The sequence below is a fragment of the Calliopsis andreniformis genome, unplaced genomic scaffold (genome assembly GCF_051401765.1).
Source record: "Calliopsis andreniformis isolate RMS-2024a unplaced genomic scaffold, iyCalAndr_principal scaffold0022, whole genome shotgun sequence".
Taxonomy (NCBI): Eukaryota; Metazoa; Arthropoda; class Insecta; order Hymenoptera; family Andrenidae; genus Calliopsis; species Calliopsis andreniformis.
In genome coordinates this window covers 6,840,725-6,862,687 of record NW_027480432.1, presented here as the reverse complement: position 1 = coordinate 6,862,687, position 21,963 = coordinate 6,840,725, and the positions used below count along the sequence as shown (strand labels likewise).

The 21,963-nt window shown below is 40.0% G+C and overlaps 1 protein-coding gene across 1 annotated transcript; it reads right to left on the bottom strand.

The window, feature by feature from the left end:
* Positions 1-604: 604 nt before the first annotated feature.
* Positions 605-21,393, bottom strand: Dyl (transmembrane protein dusky-like). The gene is made up of 6 exons (XM_076391228.1): positions 21,338-21,393; positions 20,556-20,633; positions 3,854-4,635; positions 3,015-3,338; positions 1,844-2,165; positions 605-1,119 (listed from the first exon to the last, which is right to left on the bottom strand). The coding sequence occupies exons 2-6, from the start codon at positions 20,619-20,621 to the stop codon at positions 715-717; spliced, it is 1,899 nt and encodes a 632-aa protein (XP_076247343.1). The 5' UTR covers positions 20,622-20,633; positions 21,338-21,393; the 3' UTR covers positions 605-714.
* Positions 21,394-21,963: the final 570 nt, after the last annotated feature.

Genomic DNA, 21,963 nt, shown 5'->3' with positions numbered 1-21,963 from the left:
AGGTCTATCAGTTTCCAAAGTACCTATACTTCATGTAGTTTAAGAAAAGAATAAGGTAGCAACTTATGATTCTACAATGGTCTAGCAATCTAGACAACCTCAAAATTGCTATACTGAAAAGTGAGAAAATCAGGACATATCAAGTTTTGCCATTTGACTACAGAAACATATGAGAACGTGGTTTTTGGACTTGTCCTATTTCTCAACTCACTGGTTCGTTTGATATGCAAACGTAACAAAACAGAGACCATTCTCGCGAAACAGCTTCTCTAATCCGAAAATAAAAACATTTCCAAGTGAAAATAGGTTTGAACCCCGTTTACTGGTCCAGGTGCGAAAAGGATTGACCCACACAGTAGCGACTAGTGAAACGTGCTCCAGCATCGTTCTTTGATTCGTCCTCCTTTCTTCTTTTTCTCTCTCCTATAGAGTCGCGTTTTCTAGGGCAGTTATTTACACGGTGCCCAAACATTCTGCTCGTTCTTTCATTCGAGCGAACTCCAACGAGAAACCTGGCTCGGTTGAATTTAGCCGGGAGAAGCGAACGGGGCCGCGGATAGAGAAGCTGAGGTCCAAAGGGAAGGGCTGAAAGAACGAGGAGAATGTTCGTGGTAACATTAGGGTTAAATAACATCCCAGCACGGTCTGTCCTCGAGCAATCGCTTTCTCTCGCCCTTCACTGAGTCCCTTTCATAGATCTAGATCTCGTAGACCTCAGTTAGCCACTTTGACGAATTCTGGATTGGGTACACTGCAGTTCTCCGCTGCGTACGCTGGGTGGACGAAACTGCTGCCTGCCATCATGTTCTTCCGGTCCACTGCGCGCACTCTGACGAAGAGGAACGCCGCGACCAGCGAGGCTACCACCACGACGAGGAGCAGCATCACCAGGCCACCCACGAACCCTGGGAGGCTCATGCAAATTGTTTCGGGGTCGCTAGAGGCGCTGGCGTTTTGGATCACCACTGTTGTGTCGTTGCTGGAGTTCGTTGTGCCCAGGGCGAAGTTCACGTCACCTGGCGCCACCACTTGGATTGTCCTCGAGGTGTTCACGTCTGTCATTTCCTGGGCTGCTCGCTTGTACACGTGGGTGGACAAGGCGACGGTTCGATAGACGCTCTGAGCAAAGTGAGCATGATGGAATGAGTCTCGAGGGTCCTTTTGGGCTTCGGTTGTGTGTTATGATGTGCAGCCAGGTTAGTTGATTGTGGAGTATACGTGCATGTTAGTAGAAAGCGATTGACAAGAACGTTGGAGGAATGTCTTTCCTAGATTTAGAGGGAACTGCAGGTGTGTAGAGAAAGCAAAGACATAAGTACACATTAGGGAAAAATGTCCCTATTTTTCCCCATAAAAGATAGTTCCTCAAATTTATATTTGGTTATTTGGGTTTAGGTTTACGTTTAATTATGAATATTATTTAGGTTTAGATTTAGGATTAAGTTTAAGTCTACATGTACGTTAATATCTGGGTTAGGTCTAGCTCTAGATCTGCGTTAGATTTAGGTTTAGGTCTAGGTCTAGACGTAGGCCTGGGTCTAAATTAGATTTAAGTTCATGTCTAGACCAAGATCTCTGTTAGCTCTAAGCTTACTCTAGGTCTGAGTTAAGTCTATCTTAATTCTCGCTTAAATCTTTAAATATCTATTGAGTAAATATCTTTAACCAAATATCTGTCCTCGAAGTGCCTTTTTACGTTTAGTTTTATATGCAAGAAAGTCCCTGAACGCCAAGAGCAAAGTAACATCACTGTCAAAGCGTATGAAGTGTTAGTGGTGCCAGTGTTTTCACATAATTAAGCACAGTTACTTTCTCTGAAAAAGTTAGTAAACGATTTACTCACGGAGTCGTGTTCCAGGTCTTCGTGATCCTCGGACCTTCGCCTTCTGGCACCCCTGAGCTCTGCCGAAAAACCTTCCACCGACCTCGGCCGACCTCCAAGGGTGGCAAGGTTACCCTCGAGCTCCTCGGAACCGGCGGTTCCCTTCCTCTTCACGGTCTGGTAGGCCGCTGCTGGGTGACCAGGAAGAGGAGGTGGAGGAAGGTGAATGTTATCCTGCGGACTCTGCGGTGAGCTGCTGGCCGTCGCGTCGCCTGGCGTCGAACTGGGCGAGGAGGATGAGGTCTGTGCCTGTGGCGCTGGTACTACGTCCGCGTTTGGCTCGCTGATTGGGAAAAATTTTGCATTAGAATACAGTATGAATATAAATTTTCTTCTCTAACACATTAATGTTAGAGTTAACACTGAGCTTGCTACTTCTGATGGAGCTCTTTCTGATCAATTTTCCATAATAATATTATTTTAAGTGTGTAATGTTACATGTTTGCTTTTCGATATTTTATTAATTTTTGTACATTTCAACAATGGGAAATTCGCATTATAAACTTGAATTATGTTAGTCGGAGGGTCATCGTATGTTTTTAACCAGTTTGCAAACCTACAAAGTTTCGTTAATGAACATTTCGAGATTGTTCTTTGCAAGCATTATTCTCGACTGCTCCTATTATACCGTTATCATATTCAGTTCATGCCCACTCGTTTGTTATTCATGCAGACTGGTTCAGTAAAACACAGATACGGGTCTTCGTATTTAATCCTATTTGGAATTATAATAAGGTACTAGAAATAAAAATTACAGTGAAAAGCACCTATAATACTCTTTTCAGTCTCTCTGTTATAACGTAATAACATGGCGCTGTGACACGATTAAAATAATAAAACAATTAAAAACTAGCTTTCTCTAAATCTACTGTGCATTTCCATGGCGGTGAAAACAGTTCTTTGAATTATTCAGAAGAAATGAATTTGGGTTTAAAGGACACTAACAAGATGAAATAAGACACTGCTGTTTAAAATACTTTTACAAACTTCTGCTGTACATACATGTTGTCAGCTCATCTTAAGGGTCAAGAGCTAACGAGCTTATAACGAAATACTGCACCAATAACACAAGAATATCTCTGACAGAAATAGCTAATTTATCCCATATCATTGTATTATGTTTCTAGCTCACCTGTACGCTCCAGCAGGGCCACTCGGGTGCCTAGGATCAGCAAACGCAGGAGGCACACCGTATTCAGGAACTGGAGGTGCTCCATATTCTGAGCCAATGTTCGAATGGACGGCAGCAGGTATGCCGTACTCCTGAGCCAGACCCGCAGCAGGAGCCCCGTACTCAAGACCAGGGTGTCCGCACTTGGGTTCTGGACAGTTGTAGCGACAGACTTGTATGACACACTGGAAGTGGACGTTCATGCTGTCTGGGAACTTGAAGGCTTGGAAGTAGGCGAAGCTGACCACGGAGGCGCTTGGGCCGAAGTTCTTTATCTTTTGGAACCTGTTAGACGAAGAAAATTTCATTAGACAGGATGAAGAGTGGAGAATTAAATTCGAAGAGGAAACGAATTGAAGACATATCGTTTGAGTCCTCTCATAAATTATGAGCACTGAAGATTATTTTATTTATGAAGAAAATGAAGGTTTGTAGAAATATTCCAGTATTGATATAGAGACTGTTTCCTAACTTTCATGTTTTAAATAACTTTCTAATTCCTTTTTAAACAAATTTCTGTAATATTCAGTTAAAATGAGAAATTAGAAGAGATGCTACTTATAGGATGACCTAAGACATAGGAAGACCCAGTATATGGGACGATCCAACACAAGAAAAACCAAGTATCAACGAAAATCTCAAGTATCAACCAAGTATCAACTATCAACGATATGAAAACTACATTAAAATAAAATTTATATACAAAATTACCTAAACTAAAAAAGGTTGAGAATATCTAAGACCTAGGTAATCAAGGTTCTACTCCACATTAACTGAATCCAAAAAAATAGTCCACTCACCTAGACATAATCTTCGGCCTAACAACACAACCATACTGATCCACCAATTGAATAGGTGCCCTCTTTCCATCATGAGCAACGCAGTTCCTCACTAACATATCAAACTTATTCTCATCATCCTTGATAGCCAACACCATCGTCATAGTCTGCCCGATCTTCACTATGCCAGACACCTCGCTGGCCCAAGGTCCCTTGCCGACCTGGATCTGCATCCAGCATTGGAGATTGTCGCCAAGGAAGTTGGCAGTGACAGCGTGCAGCATGTCGACTTGGAAGGGCCTGAACGTCACTGCCTTCTCGTAGAAGTCGTACCAGGTGCAGCGCAGCTTCCTAGCTTGGTCCCACACTTCCTGCACGTAGGGGTCGTACTGGACAATTATCGTGTTCTCCACGTAGCTACCGGAGGGGGTTGGCGCTCCATAGGCTGCCACATTGTGATTGGCCGAGGAGCTCATGCCGCAGGAGTTGAGGAATATCTCGAATGTTGCGCTGAGGTGACCTGTCCCAGGCTTCAGGTGGACGCAGTGGGGGTCCGAATAGAAGCCTTTGCTGAAGATCATCCCGTAGAATGGGCGATCGAACTCGATGTTCACGCGCATGTGAGTTTTCTCGCACTGCACCTGCAGGTGTTTTATCTGAGGCGTGTCGGGGGACGCCAGGGGCCAATTCTCCTCGGCGCCGTGCGTCGCTGGGGCTCCATATTGGGCTGGGGGGCCGTAGACCGATCTGTGCTCTAATGGCAGGGCGCTGCTGTCGACTAGTGGAGCCTCGCATTTTACTCTCTGTAACGAATAATGAGACACTTTGTTAAAGACTTTCTTTTTAATATTACTTGATACTCTTTGTAGTATTTCTAAAACCTTTATTTCTGGTTTCTTTTATTTATAGATGATATTTAGGGATGCTAGTGATACCAGATTTTGTAGACTTTTCAGGAATTAAATAGTTATTAATTCTCTAATCTCATATTTTTAAAGAATATTGAAATCTTATTTTCAGGACTATTACCATTTTATAGCCACTAATTTATAATGAATCTTACAGCCACGTAATACTGACATTTTAGAGTATTAAATAAACTTTGTTAGAACACGTATCATGGAACACATACTTGAAACTCTATAAGAGAACTAATCGTTTTTAATCAACTAAATTTATTCTAACTAGTACTAAATAACTTACTTAATTGTTTGAGTAACAACTAACTGTAATTTTGATAGACACATTCAGCAACACATATTCAAGCGTACCACTCATGATTACTATTGCAGTTGGTAATAATCCACCGCGGTTAGAGTTGAATCAAGCAGAGGATACCTGCGGTTACTCAAGTATGCGGTTATGGCTACGACGATAATTTGAGAAATAGTATACTAATTGCTACACACGTTCATACATATATTTGCATTCAGCATTACCTGCATGAATTATTATGCAGTTATATTTTCACATGTTGGTACTGTATATGCATGCATACATGCATACTCTGAAATAGAATTTTTAAAGCCATTATAACCACTGTATTCAATAAAACGTAATTAAAAAGTCACAAAACTTTTAATCTGCAGAAAGTTACAGTGCATTAAAACACAGGATGCATTATGTTAATTTTGATTTCTCGAACTTAAGAATTCTATTAGATATTAGTTACTTCTAAAGACTAACAACTAATTGTTAACTTCTTGTAGAAATTATATATATTATAAATATTAGACAATAGTACGTATCATATTCTCATTCATTTGTGAACCCAGTTAGTAATAATAAAAATTGTAAAGAAATTCAAAGTTTTTCGAGTTGGACGTTTCAGTAGATTCAGTCGTTCATTGTCAGACATGCTCCCTACATGCTGACGCAATTTTCAGCGGTACTATCACTCAAGATTTTCTAAATACTATTTATAAAACGTTTTCTCTTACACATATTACAGATTTTTAGAGTAGTATTCTCATAATTAAAATAAAATCATCACATGAGGTGTACCTAATAGATACTATCTAATATTTTCTGAAATCACTTTCTAATTTCGAAATTATCACTTCAGTGATACTTTCTCTGTGATAGTTCAGATACTTATCTTCTTAACCCACTTTCATAAATATCATTTTTCCTAAACCAACAAATATCAAAAATTCCTAAAATCAAAAACACTTATTATCAGTGCCCCTTCATCTGCAATAATAAATCAAGTGTCCATCACTTTCAAGTGACTATCATACTGTAGTACCATCAAACCGATCTCCATTCACATTCACAATTTCAACTTCGTTAGCAGCTCACAGAGACAAGCTAACGTCAAAAGAGTCGAACAGATACCAGAATTTCCAGAAAAACTGCCGCACAACAGTTAACAGAAACGAAGAAGACGTTCCATAACGAACGAGTGCCCTTTACAAGGCCCTGCACGTATGCGGGAAGGCAATTCAACCAGCTGCGTTTCGAAACCCCGCCGCAGGAATCCTAACGGCGAGAGGTAACGAAAAATATAGGCTCGCGGGACAGAAAACGAGGCACGCTTTGTCGTCGACGCTTATCTCGCCTCCCCCTTCTTCCTTCTTCCGCGCCCTTTTTTGCTCCACTTCGTGGACGCGAAGGCGCCACGGTCGCCTTGGAATTGTAATGAATGACGATGAGAGCACGATGAGCAGACTCGGTGCTCGTTCCATTGGACACGCTGCCAGAGCGAGTTGCATTAGGAATTCCAGGGACGTTATTCGCCGTTGCAACCTTTCGCGGAATGCCAATCGAATGCGGGTTACGGTGCTCGAGATTCCACGGAATTGTGCTGCGAGCTGTCGAACCGAGCCGACCTTGAGGATCATTAGGCTTCAGTAATCAATGGCTGCGCGTGCTTTAGAGTCGGCTGCAAACGCAGGGGAAGGGAAGGGAAGGGTACTTTAATTCTTATTATTTTTTTTTAATTGTTTGTGATTATTTGAGATCGACGAGGAAATCGAGGGAGAGTAATTTTTATGCTGTATATAGGTCGACTCTTGAAAGCTTAATTATTTGGTAATATTGTACAGGGTGTTCTAGAACTGATGGTACAAGTAGGAAGCTAGTGATGCTGTATGAGAAGATATGAAGAAATTATGGAATGAAATTTTGGAGTCGTTCTTGGCTAAAATTCGAAGTCAATATTCTTGAAAATGATGCATGATATCGATAAATGATACTCTACAATTTTGAATTATTTTTTTATGTAGAATCATACCTTTATGTTTCTACCAACAGTTCTGAGAAACGTTATATATTTTGATAAATTCTCTAGCAATAAGATTCCCTGATTATCTTGAGGAATGTAGTCAGTACAAAATGAAACAAATTAATTATCAAAGACACTTTAAGAAATCAACTTTCACATCTTCATTGCAGTGTTGCTTACACGTACAAGGTGGTCACACAACAGGTGTCAGAAATTGTAAGGTATGATTCTACATGTTGAAATAAGGCGGAAATAGAAAATAACTAAATTGCGTTTAAGGCTTCGTTTCAGAGGTATTAATAGTTACAAAAACAGGAAATGTGTCTTAGGACTTATTCAACTGACTTTGCGGTGTCTGACCTGGATAAGTGTTTGTCCGCAGTAGAATAAGTCCCAAGTCAGACATATCTATTTTAAGCAAAATTTAGGCATTTTTCTCAGCAATAAACAATTCTAAATGAAAACTATAAACACATTTTTAATATTCTTAATTCTTCTGTCGAACACCCTGTATAAAAAGCAATAATAATTTTTATTGCATTGTACCTTTATGACAGTAATTTTGAAAACAGTAATTTTTATTGAACACTGTTTTTATGATAATTCTGGAAACAGTAATTTCCAGAATATTAGCAATAATTTTGGAAACAATAAATTCTATAACATTGTATTTATATGATAATCCTTTTCAAAACAATAATTCTTATTCCATTGTATTTCTATGATAACACCTTCTAAAAAATTAATTTTTATTCCACAGTATTTTTACAACAATTTTTAAAACACTACTTTTTATTGCAATAGATCAACTATTCGACTCTTACAGCCCCATCTACTAACAATATTCACCATCCTCTATAGCCACTCACTACACAAGTTACATCAATCATTTAAATTCCCCTACGCGTCAGCAGCAATCATAAAGTTTTAATAACCAGGTGTTAGGAATCGTAACAGCGACAAATTAGCAGCAGTTACACGTTATGGAGTCTGTATTAATTCTACGACTGACTCAATTAAACCTGCCGAAAACAAGGGTACTGTTATACACGAGACCTTCTCCAGCACAAATCGATCGCGCACGCATATCAAGGATGTCGAGAGTGCTGACCAACGCCCACAGATTTTACATTCCAGGTTAACACGATTGACACACGCACGCGACCGAATTATACCCGATAAATCAGCCAGTCTCGGATCATCGTGCCACCTCGGAACCAAATTAACAACTCTGAAAATTGCTTGTGATTAACATTCGCTCGATCGTAAACAACGAACATCAATCGTGGCGGCAGGGTGGTGGTAGACTGAATATGTTACGACTAGACGGTTGCAAAGCGTGTCTAAATGGCCTTTGGAATTAATGGAATGTGCAAATTTTTTCCTCTCGACTTTTAATTGCCATTAAATTCATAATAAACGTTATACCATTAATATTAAAATGAGTTTATTGCTTAAATGCCCTCGAAATCATTAGAATATGAACATTTCTTTCACTCAACTTCTAATTAGCATTTGGTCGAGAATTAATTTTTTAACGTTAATATTACATTTATGTGGATCTGTGAAAGTATATTGTGTACATATAATTAAAATTGATTTACGTTTTCGGGGTTAAGTCAAGAATGGAAGCCACTTTGAAATCGAAGAACGTTACTGTCGCCATTTTGAACTGGACGAACTGCATCGCGAAACCCTTTTGTGATCGAGTATACTGTACTTATTCGAAAAAAAAAAGATCACGAAAAAGCGTCACGTATAGGCTGAGTTGAAAGTAACTGTACCAGCGTAGTCGGGTTCGTCAAATTACGGGAGTTCCTGTTACGAAAGTTACGAAATTGAAACGTCTTCTTCTACCGGATACCGTGCGTGTCATCGTTTCACTGACGTCCTGTAGTGCAGCATGAAACCATAAATTACGTGACAACACGCTAAACGATCCATAGTTTACGATCGTAAGCCGCGTGTAAGTGGCACACTCGTTTATTATGTTTAAGTAGAGAATGATTACAGTGAGTGTAATTAAGCTTCGTTGAGATCTAGAAGAAAATAAGAAACCGTTGGAAGAATTATATAGTTCCACTTTTTTCTGCACTCGAATCGTGCTGATTGAAAATCGATAATGACGACAAAAAGGGGAAACGTAGCGACGTTGTTTTACTTTATGGAATATCGCTTCGGTATTTCGTATTTCGATTTGAAAATTGTGAATTTTAGGAAGAAGTTGAAAGAAGCTTTGTGAAGTGACCCATAACAAGTTTCTGAAATTAAGCTTTGCTTATTTTTTAGTTTCAGGTTGAAATTGAAACAAGTTCAAGGAAAACGAAATTCATGTGGCTCTATTTTGTACTGAAATATTATAGCTTAATAGTCTAATGAATTCTTATGATTCTATTATGGCAGATTATATTGTCGAATAGAGCTCTAGTAATTCTTCACAATGTAATAGAAAATGAATTCTAAAAAATTAAATTAGATTCGAGGATCTATCTTTGAAATATTAATTACTGAAAGAATGCCTGAAGTGCTCGTAAAATGTGTCTGGCTGGATATATTATCCTGTCTCATTCTACTGACACCACTACGCCTGACTGGACTACTGCAGGCTGGAAGTAGAATAGGTCCAAAGTCAGACACGTTCTTCATACAACTCTAACAATAAATAACTTAAAAAAGAAGTCTCAAACTCCATTCTATGATTCTTAACCTTCCTCCCATTTTAGCTTACAGAATCCTTATTTGTTTCCAATGTATCTCTTTTCTTTCTTATAAGCTCGCTACTTCCACCAAGTCACAAGATCATTCCAAGTAAATACAAATTGTTTCTCTACACAGTCTTACACTAGACTCATCCTACTATAACACAGTTTCTAGTAAGACACGTTAATACAGTCAAGCAAAAGATTGAAAAAAATACATTCTGCATGACACAAGATATGGATTCAGGGGCGAACAGGAAATGCACGGTTTGCAGTTGGCCAATAGGCAGGTCGACCGTATGCATACCTGTACGCTTTCTTGCGCTAGCTTCAGCTGCACCCGATCTGCTCTAAGGACTTTCTGGAGAGAAAAGTATCGCAGAACCGGTCGATGCGTGAAACGAAATCGCGATACCACGATCGCTGTGGAAAAAAGGCCCATCCGTGACGGAGTGCGCTGATTTGTAAAACATTAGACGAGTTCTCTTGAGAGACTGTGATTTCGTTATGTTGCACGCTACTTTGGTTGGCGTTCTTGTTCTGAGATAGTGACAGACAAATTGTATCATTAGACTGGGGGTCTCTATGCATTTGCAGGAAATTCGTATGTGTAAAAAGGTAGAAAATGCATCCTGCGTAGAAAAATATGTAAATATGAGGAGCAAAGTAGGAAGCACGTTTAATGAAGGAAGGAAGTAGACTGAGAATTTTTATGCAATTTATGCTTTATCTTTCAAATACTACTATTCACACTTTATTTTTTATATTTTTTGTATTTTTGAGTATTATATGTATTCTATACAAAGTGAAGCTTCTGCGCAATCCAAGAAAATTAAAGTGACGTTGTATGTAACGTTAAGTAGATATCGCCAGTCTCCAGTCAGACAAACCCAGCAAAAGTGTACAGAACACATCAACCCTCGTACGACAAATGTAGGGTCACTTTGGCCCTAAATACAATACATATTGTCAAAAGTATAATAAATTTATCTGTAAGACTCATCCCAAAAATACACTTATTTCGTGTATCAGGTGTACAGACAACTAAAAATAAGTAAAGCATATAATATTCAAACTGCGTTCTTCTACATAAATTCCATCTCAAAATTAGTTTGCAATAGCAATTCTATTATGCGTCAAGATGACCCTGCATTCGTCACAGCCCCACCTTCCAAGAATTAAACCTCAAAATTTTCTAAACCCAACCATCAAAACTTTACCAAAAGCTCCTAATTTTAGAATTACTATCCACTTTATTTTCAAATAAAAAATAAATCAATCCATTCTACTCTATCCACACTAAAAACCTAGCGTCCCACAAGCGGAAGTCACTTTCCATACTCCCCATCACACTCGATCCCTTCACTTAACCGAAGAAGCCAAGTGAGAAGGCGAGTAGCCATAGAAAGGCCAGTACTGATTTCATACAGCCATTATCACCCATCGCGAAGACCACCAGCGTACACTTTCACTAAACGCAGGAGACAAAGCCAGCCAGTTAATTGTCCAAACAGCTGACTCCAGCAGCGTTTTGGCTTTAATTAGACCATTCGCTTCGCAACGTCCGCCGCGCAGCATGGCGAGCGTGTCCGCGCGAAACCGAAACCGAGGGGTTCACCCAACTGGGGAGTCTTCCACTGGTGGTCTTCCTCGAGGAAAATAGGAAAGCTTGGAAACAGAGAAGCGGAGGATTGTCTGGGGAAGATATAATAAAAGAGTCGAATCGAAGTGGGCGAGTTTCACCCGCTTAGAAAGCAACGCCAGACACCAACTGTCCTGCGGGGTCGTGTGCTGCCAGCAGACGTTTATCGAAAATAAGATAGCAGACCTCGCGAAGAGAAACCCTGACGTCGTTATGCGATCAGCCACTCTTTCTCTGTATATGGTGGCGATGAAGTAGGTCGGGTCAGTTAGTTCCTACATGTCGCGCGATCCCCGATTACACGACTATTGCATCGTCGCCTTTGGGAAATTAGAGCGGTCGAGAAAACGTTTTGGTGGCTTTTTATGGGAGATCCAGTTCCTCCAGTGGTTTTTCAGATTTGGGCGAGGCGTTGGAGTTCAGAGGAGATTTAATAGGAGGGGGATTGGAGTATTTTTTTTTAAACTTGTTTTTTGGTTTAGTGTTTATAGGGGGTGAAATTTTAGAAAGACAGTATGCCAATATATTCGACAGGTGATTATCGAAAGCCACTTTGAAAAATGTTATACAAGGTGAGTCAATGAGAGTTGCCAACTTGAACCACTTTGGAACTACGAAAATTAGGGAAAAGTGTTTTCATGAAAAGTCTTTGGTACGAAAGAAATTATTGTATGGTCATGGTAATCTTTTTTAAGGCAAACCCATAACACAAGCACTTTCATTAGCACTTATTCTTATTGTACAATCGATCTCTTTAAATTTTCAAGAAATTAAGAAAAACACAATCCCAAAATTAAATGAAAATTTTGAACACTTAAAAATTCCTGATATTTTAGAACTTTTAATTCAATCTGTAAAATTGTTCTATAGAAATGCGAATTGTGCTGTTTCCCATGAAATCTCCAAGGGTAACCAACTAACAAAGTTTCTCCTAAAAATGTCTCGTCTGTGACACAATGTAAGGAACAACAGAATTATCTTTCTTTTTAACTTGGAGCAGGCGTTGGCACTAAATTGTGCGACAATTTAAAAAGAGGAGGACTCATTTTTCGCGCCGAAATTGCGGTTTCCAGAAAGGCTGGGGCGATCTAATTATAACGGGGTGATTAGAACGAAGGCGCGGACCTCCAGCCGTGAGAATTGGGCTGAGAACCGCAGCGAGCGCGGTCTTTTGTCAGGGAGCACTCTCGAGGTGGGATTTTAATTAAAGAAGAACAACGTTCGCTGGTACTGCTATGCGAAACGACTGTGCATCGAGTGCATAAACGTCTGTCCTCTCTTCCAGTAACGGCACCGTTTGTACCTTCGTTTTCAGACCGATTCAGCGCCGACGATTCCGCCTCAATCGTTTAATTTTACTGCATTGGTCCCACTCGCGCTTCTACACTCTCGACTGGTGGTATTACCTACTTTCGTCAGAGTGAAATAATAAGACCCCTTATCGATCCCACGTGAGAGTATTGTTGGTGGTGTCGGTGACTTATTTGTCTGATAATATCAAATAGTAATCAGGGATATGCATTACTATACATTGTTGTAAATGATCTTCAATGAAAACAATATTCTTGTAGAGGCTTCATTCATGAGTGTTACAAAATGAACATTTACAATTATTAACTTATAATGAACATACTTCTTAATTTCTTTTGAAATAGAAAATTAGATCAAATAACACTAATTACATATAATCACTTCACAATATTACTTAATGTTTAAACACACACTGATTTAAAAAAATAGTAGTAGCGATCATAGCTTAATTTTAACTAACACTCTATGTGTTTATGTATTTATGTATTAATAAAGAAAGAAATGATGAACTGCAAATGAAACCCTAGAAATCATAGGTTAAGAAAATTACTGAGAACTTAAGGATTTAATGAAGTATCTCTCAGGAAGCCTGGCATTTCGATTAACCTGTCCAAGGGAATAAACCAATAGGATCACGAGAATTACAAGATCTTGAATTACAAGATCAGGAGGCGCATCAGCGAAACAAGTGCAGCGAAAAGCTCGTGGTCGTCCGCAAGATTGCACGTTTCAAACAGCCGCAAGACCAACGAGAGTGTTCTTTCCCTATTCATTGGAATTCGTCAATGGCGGTTCGCTAACAGTCACGAAAACACGAATCACAGGTTTTCGCTATCACCTGCCTTTTCCCTTGAATTCGCTTCGAATCGAAACTCACAGTTCAGACGACTGAGAGTTAAACGTTTTCCGTGAAGTTTTGTGGTTTTGACGTACAATGATGCCATACTTCTAATGCAAACTTTTCTGTTAAAGATTTCTACGTGAAAAGTGACTAAAAAGAGGAATATTTTTTTAGCTGAAGAAACAATGCTCTTTTTATGTCTTGTGCTTTTCTTATTTGATAGTTTCTATCTATTAGCAAAATTAGAGTTTCTAAGAAATTTGGTACTGTATTAGAGAAATAGAAAATGAGAAATTTGTTGCAGATGATGAGTTTTATAATGAAACAGACAAATTTTAGCTATGATATTTCTTAGAAACTAAAAATTCCTGAAATTAAAATATATTTGAGAGTATTTAATTTACTGCATAGTAGATTCAATAATACTAAAGGATATTTATTCTTATTTTAATAAAAGGTATCTAGTATTCAATTTCTTACGTAGTAAAATTACGTTCAGTGCATCCCTCATTGACAAAATGTGACGCTCCAATTTTATCTCTTATCTTGTCACTAGCTACCTCAAGAGAATACAATTAAGTGCTTAAGAAGCTAAGCTGAATGCCAGTTTGGTGAACCACCGTCGCTAATTTCCAGACCCTGGGGCTGAGCCATTCTATGATGAATTAGTGAGGTAGGTTAGTTTCCTACTATACAAGGAACTATCTCTGTCTCTGTTTCCCTTTGAGGGGACTAACACTAAGCCCTTCCTGATAGTGGTCCTGAGCGACTTTTATCTTCCTGCTGCATCACAATGATTGTACTCGTAGTGAGAGAAAAGTACAGTAAGAATCATTTTTTATACTAATGAATATAATGTAATGAATGTATGAGTGTAGTAAATATTGAATACAAAAAATGTTAAATAAGTGTAAATCGTTAAAAAGAATAAACAATATTTTTTCTGAATTAGTCTTATAAAGAAAATACTAATTTTGATTGAAGTAGTATTATCCACTTCTAACACAGACAATACTTTGGTGGAAGTAGCTTCGTCCACTTCTAACACAGACAGTATTTTTATTTCAAGTTGATTAAATTTAAGTCTTTCTAAGTGGTATATTCTATTTATGTAAGAAAATTTTATAAATCTTGGAAATTCTCTGATCTATATACTCATGAATTTACTCGAAAGAGATCAAAAGTCTTCAGAAAGAAAACGAAACTTGTACTGTCGTTTGAATTTGTAACACATGATAACCTTGTATTAGCACATTTAACACAGTTTAGTGAAATGATTTCTCAAGAGCCTATTAACTAGATTAACTCAATTAGAAGTAACATTAACTCCCTAAGCATCAATTTCTTATTCCCAGACTTCTCACCTCTCGATTAATTGAATGAATTACAATTACGAAGTCATAAATTCAGAATATGTAAGATGATTAAAAATCAGAGAAACAAGAAGTACTATAGTAGGATATGATAAAAGAATAATAAGAAATTTATTTTGACTTGACGACTGAAATAGCCTAAATAACGTGCTGAGGATTATTTTCATGAAAAATGGACAATTATTCTCACATAAGGATATTTGGAACTTTAATCCCTAATTCATTATTTGTGGGTCATTTTTGTCCCTACTTTCATAGATATTCCAGTATTTTTCAAGTATTCTCTATTAGTATCATTTAACAATCTACTAGAGTGACGTGAACGATACAATTTTCTTTAAAAAGATCCCAAATTAAATACACATTACAAAATCTGGACCAGTGAAAGCATGAAAGCTACACACCACTGAAAGCAACACGCTAAAATTCCATGAAAAATTAACCAACCCCAAACTCTCAGCCTATAATACCCATATTCCAAGCCTCCTACTACTCTCTCAGTAAACACAAAAACTCGATCATGAATCTACTGTCCCTAATAAAGAAGAAGCCACCCAAGGAAGATAATCGGCAACTCTCCGCAAATTTTTTCCGCCTGAGCCCCTGTTACGAGTCGCGCGACCAGGACAAGTGGGATCGTTTCGCGCTAAAAGGCGTACAAGATCGGAAACGAAGCAAGACGAGCCTCGGCTAGGCGAGGCAAGACGAGGCTTCGACGAGACACCGCGAGGACAGGGCGAGACGTTTCCCAGGAAAGAAAGCTGCCGATGGAAAAGAAGTCAATCCCTGGCTGGAACTCGACTAGAGTATGACCCGCTACACATCGTCTCGAGTGCCGTTCCCTCGACGGGGAAACAGTACCAGGGGTGAAGGGGGGGACGAGCCCAGAGGGGGGAGAGAAGACGAGGAAAGAGGATCGTCTAGAGAGTATAGTCGAAAGGGGGCAACGCGTCCGACGCGATGACCTACTATCTTCGCCTCGGTTGCCTGTCTCTAGAGTCGACGCTGGCAGCGTCTCGCGCGAACTTGCACGCGTCTACGATGCACTGCCAGGTGTACCAGGCGTTTTCATTCACTCACTCTCCGCCGTTTTAGAGCAGCCTCGCAGGATCTCGCGGAACGAGACCATTCAGAACCGCGTCGCGTGCCCTTGCACCTTGCGACTGTGGCCTCGTACCAGGATTGAGCAGCGTGGAATGAAACTTTATTTATTTTAGTAGAAGTTTGTCTAATTGCTCAAATAAATTGGACGATATTTTGGTATCTAGATTTCGCTCATTTGCTGGGTCCATGTACTCTGAATTTGGCCATTTTTTATGGGGACATAGTTCAGTTTACTATTAGAACAGAAAGAGGAATTATTGTATTGAATTGCAATAGTGACTAGTTTGATGAAGAATCATGGGTTTTCAGTTATAGCACTGCTGCAATAAATAGGCAATTTGTTGTTAGCTGGGTTACTTTGTCTTACTTGAAAACTAAATTAAATTTAATGTGGAGTCTAGGTAGAGACATGAATTTACGTTTGAATAAAACGAATAAAACTCAAACTCTGACCATAGTGCAACTTCTGTTACAAAATCTCAAAATTGCTCTTCTAAGAATAAAATTATTCTTCATCCCCAATATTCATTCTTTAGAACCATTTATTAATAAAAGACCTAGTAATTCATGTGCATAAAAATGAACATATCACCTAAAAATTGTTCTAAAATTCCTTTCTTTAAAATAAAAGTACATAAACTTCTTCAAATAATTTCACCATTAACCCCTTTAACACTCGTTGTAACAATAAGCCATCGCACGAGCGAAAAAACTCTTTCTGTATCAATAAACACTTAATTAAAATTCGATCAAAACTGCAAACGAGGTTGTACAAATAAAAATGGCCTATAATGCAATTTTTCCAAGTACCCAGCACGCAAACACGTAACCATCACGGAACGGATATCAAATTAAACGAACGCCCGTGATCGATGGATTCATAAATATCAAAAAACACTCGTCAAAGTGCCCTCCGAGATCGGCAAAAATATTCCCATCGTCCCGAATCAACGGCGTGGCTGCAACGATTTAATTGATTCACGTCGAGCAACAAAAACACTCCGACGCTCGTACGTTCGAATTGATATTCAGAAAAGTATCACGTGCCCTCGGGAAAATTAATTGCGTCGATTCCCGCTTTGTGTACGATAGAATATCGGGGAGGACGCATTGACGTGTGCAGCAGTCGAATTACCATCTGCGATGCATTTACGGCTAGATGCAACATGCACGCGCACGCCCTCGTATTTCCTTGCATTCAATCTTTTACAACCGCTGGTCCGACGTCCCTGCAGACGGGTTGTCCTGCCAGGAGCAAAAAGAAATGTCTGCACCATCGATAAAATATCAACTGGCGCGAGCCTCGGGACGATTAAACAATAAAACCGTCGAAACCTGCTGAAACGTGTCTCCGATTTCGTTTTAATATAATAAAGCAAATTGACTTTCGATCGAACCGTGACGACGGAAAATACACTCGGTTCCTTTGGAATTGTACTATTGTTGACTCTGACAAAGTCCAGAATTATGTTACTGTAAAGTATGCTAGAGTCTGCAGACGTTTAAAAATAGTTGTATGTTGAGATTCGATAATTTATAGATGTTTTTGCAGATGGAAGCAGAGTTGTGAATTTATTTTGACTTTGAGTGGCATATTTTTTATTTGTTTGGGTTTGTGATTTTGAGAATATTCTTTTTCTTCTTTTAAACTGAGTGCTATTTGCATACTCTATGTCCTAGATTTCCCTTGAGTATATCTTGTACAGAGTGTTTCAAAAGATGGTTACAAAATCGAGATGTGTCACCTTCAAAGGTGAGACGGGTCATAAAAGTAATGAAAAGAGTGCATGTAAACATTCTACGTGAAGGTGTTTCAAATAGCAAGTGGTTTTCTATCTTGATAATTCTGGCGCCCAACTAGTTCTATTTTCGTGGAATTTTGACCTCGAGCATCCTCCTTGCATATCTAAATATCTTCTCATTTCAAAATCCGGTTCCACTAGCTCAAATTATGCATACACCAAAGATAAATATTTATACTCAGTCTTTCATTTTTTGATGGTCTCTATTTAACCTTAAATTTGTGGTCGTGTATTTTGAAACATTCTATACAGTCTACTTAACCTACATGTTCTATTGTACACAGACTGTATATTCTAGATGTCTTATTTATCTGGTGGAAAGTGTTTCGAACTATGAACGCATAATCTGAGAGATAAGTTGAGCGTATGAAAGTAATAAAAAAGATACATATCGCCACTCATTCTAGTTGACCTTGTTTCTAAATTATTGGTAGTTGCAGCTTCGTATTTAAATCAATTCTTTTACGATTTAAATTGGACTTTATTTCCCTGGAATTTTAACATCTATAAAAATACTCAAGATCAATTCTTTCAATATCTTAATATTTTCTTATTTTGTTTCTGACGATGACAAAAAACTTCAGTGCTCGTTTAGCATCAGTAGCACAGATATTGTTCACTGAATCCTAGGTTCCAGGTTCTGTATTCTATCTATCTACCATGCTCTATATGTCCCACATTGTAGTAGAAACAATTAAACTATGTAACACATTTAGTCACATTAAGAAAATCTCACTTTTCATTTAGAGTAAATAGCCTAGAGCCTGTATTTTTCACCAAGTCCTATATCTGAGATCCTATGATCCACATGCTACATGTCCCATATTCCAGCAAACACTATTTAACAACAGTGAGCCTCCATGGCCCATATGTCCTCCATTTCATCAAACACCACTTAACAAGTAGTCACCTCAAAAAAAATGTCACTTCTCATTTATCATCACTAGCCTACTCCATACATCCTTCACCAACAATAAACATCTTAAATCCCATATCCTTCATGACCCACATGTCCCACATCACATCTAAAGCATAATCCCACATCCCAGCGAAAGGTGCTCAACAAATACGATCCCGCCTAAGAAAAAAAGATTGCAGCTGCCATATAATCATCATATTTCACCGAGCCAGCGCAGGAAACTTAAGAATCCGCGACACCTCCGGCTAAATCTTCGCCGAGGGTCTCCCAGAAGAGGACCGAAGGAAAGGATGACGACTGTCGTCCCAGATCGCCCAGGGTGGCAACCGTCTCATTGAGGCTTTTACTTCGAACTGATCAGCGCCACAACAGACGACAATATGTGGCACAAGAAGGGCCCGCGGCTACAGTGATTCCTCTTAAGCATTAACGTCGCGTTGCGTCTCCCTGGCAGCACGTGCGCGTATCGCGAATAGCGGTCCCAAAGCAGAGAAACCCAGGCATCAATGAAACTCGCCCATTCCTTTCTTCCTGGCAGAAGGACACTTGGAATTTCTTAACAGTTACAAAAGTATTTAACGGGACGATCGAAACCACCTTCCTCGGATCCAGGACTTCGACTGGGCCAGTCCAGCCTGATAATGGGAACTAGCTCGTGATCTACTCGGCAAACGTGACGGAAAGAATACGACAGGTGCGTAAATAGATTCACCTGTTTTACGCAGCGCGGCATAACGGTCACCACCGTCCGTCTGTCACTTTAAACGAGGAGGACAGCCACTAACCGCGACCAGTAATCCTCATTCATTCGACAGCAAATTGGCGCTTAGGATCTAATAACACTGATCGCGGTGGCACATGAATCGATTACTGCTGGGGCGCAACCTGTGCTTAAGTGGAGCCAGGAGTTGTCAATTGTGGATTGAGCTAACTGGGCTGGAAGTGGATTTCTTGGAAGCTAATCTCAGGTGATGGTCAGGGGGGCATGAGAACAGGTGAATCCTTCTTGAGAAAAGGGTTTTACGATTACTTATGTGGATGTTGGAATTTAAAAATTTTCAAATTTTATCTGAATGTAGTATAGCTGTTTTAGATTGAAGTTAATTTGAAAACAATTCTGAAACTCGAAAGGAGTTGTCAATTGTGGATAACTGGGTCTAGTTAGTTCTGTCAGAAGTGACTTTCTTATCATGAGGAGATAGGAATACTGTAAAATATCTTGAGAAAAAACTTTGCCAACTATTTATGTGGATTTTAATCTTAAGAGGGCCAGAGGAGTCCATATTTGGGCCAACTGAACCATATTTGGACCTCTCCAGCCTCTTACAGGTTAAGCTTTGTAAAAACAATATAATTTCATTTACACCTAGTTTAGCTAACTTTAAGTTTAAACTAATTTAAGAACAACTCTAAAACTAAAGTAGAAGTTGTCGATTATGGACAGCCGAGACTAACCCCGAGAGAAGTTGTTTCCTTGAAAATTAACCTCATGCACTAGAGACATGACACACGAGGCACCTTAAGAAAAGGCTTTAACAAATGATTCGCTGGATATTAAACTAAAATCGAATTTTATCTAAACCTAGTCCAATCTGGCTAATTTAAAATTGAAGTTACTTTGAAACCAACTCTGAAAGTATTCGATCTTCCATTATACACCACTAAATTGCAAACACCGCTGAAGCGCGATATGAATGGGATGCTCGCAGAGATGTTAAAAGTTCATCGCTCTTCCTCGAGTACTTTTGAAGGAAGGTTAGCCCGACTGAACCGTGCACCTTAGAGATAGTTTGAAAGTTTACTCACAGCCAATAGCAGCGGCAGCAATAAGACTAAAGCTGTCTTCCGTATACTCCGCCACGTTCTCTCCATCTTGTGTCCTTTCTGGAATAAAAAAAAAAAACGAAGCTCGCTATCAATACTGTCACACACGAATGATGATGTCTGCCGAGTTAATCATTCCCAGCCGCTCTACTTGCATACTGCTGATCATACGAACGATATGGTCCAGGCTTGTTAGTAGAGCACAAGTTTCGCGATTACGCTGGCTAAAGGGGATTCATAACGTTTAGAGCCAGTCGAATGCACAAGTGGCACGTTTGCTTCTCTACAAAGGACGTTGCACAATGAGCATCTAAACCGCACTACGGGAAGTCGAACTTCTTAATTAAAAACTCGTTCGGTATGACGCGCTAAAAGAAAAACTTCGAGGCCTCTCCGCCGCCAGAAAATTCAATTTCGCGAGATTTAAAGTCCGCGCGGAGGGCTCCATTTCTGCTGAAATTGGCTAGGAAATAAAGTTTAAAGGGAGGGAGAGGAGGACAAAAAAATATCGAAGAAAAATTAAATGCCGCGGTGCCAGCGTGCGAGGATGAAAGAGCGAGTTCAGAGGCGGAACACTGGGGAACTCGTAGCTCGAATAAAACCGGGGACATCAAAGGGGAGAGACATAGACGATCAAAAAAGTATACGCAAACTTCGTGGAAGAAAGCGCAGGCAAATATTGTGTTCCCTCGGAGACGAGGCGATTTCCGTCGCGGGAAGTGGAGAAAAAAAAAAATGAAATCAGAAAAGATCGATCGATGCACCTCTGTCGAGTCCTCTCTGGTCTTCCTCTCCGCACCTCAACCACTGCTGTCACGATCCTCGGGTCTCTTCTTCTTCTTCTTCTTTTTTTAATCCCTCGTCACCCCCCTTCGAGCACGCGTTCGGCCACACGAAATAACCCCGTGGTTCGCGCGTCAGTTGTTCCTCATCGGGCCCGAGCGTGACGGTGCCTCCAAGGAAAAAGGGAACTGTGACTGTCTGCCGCGATTCGATACGACGGGCCCAGAGGTGGCTACCTTGGCCAACGGGGACTGACTGAAGGTGCAAGCCACGCTCGTCTCGGCCACGAGCCACGTCCTAGTGACCTACTCACGATCTCGATCGCTCGTGCTGTACACTCGCCCCCTCCTCCTGCTCCTTCCGCCTTCTACGTAAGGCCCAAACAGGCCCGGCGTGCTCGGCTACCCCCTCCTCCGTCGCGCGACCGCTCTCTGCCACCGTTTCCATTCCTTCTTTTTCCTCTTGCTCTCTCTCTTTCCCTCCGTCGCCTCCCTTTATCCCCAGCCGGGCCGAATGATGCTGCTCGGCACAGGTGAAAGACGCTCGGAGCGAGGCGCGAGAGTCATTAAATAAGGAACGGGGAGGAGAGAGCCGCGTTTATTTCGGT

What these genes read in the sequence shown, in the direction of transcription:
- Dyl (XM_076391228.1), bottom strand. Translation starts at nt 20,621, where the DNA reads ATGGAGAGAACGTGGCGGAGTATACGGAAGACAGCTTTAGTCTTATTG. An exon ending in TGCTGCCGCTGCTATTGGCT is followed by an intron (nt 4,636 to 20,555) that starts GTGAGTAAACTT and finishes TATTCGTTACAG; the next exon opens with AGAGTAAAATGCGAGGCTCC. An exon ending in GGCCCTGCTGGAGCGTACAG is followed by an intron (nt 2,166 to 3,014) that starts GTGAGCTAGAAA and finishes TTTCCCAATCAG; the next exon opens with CGAGCCAAACGCGGACGTAG.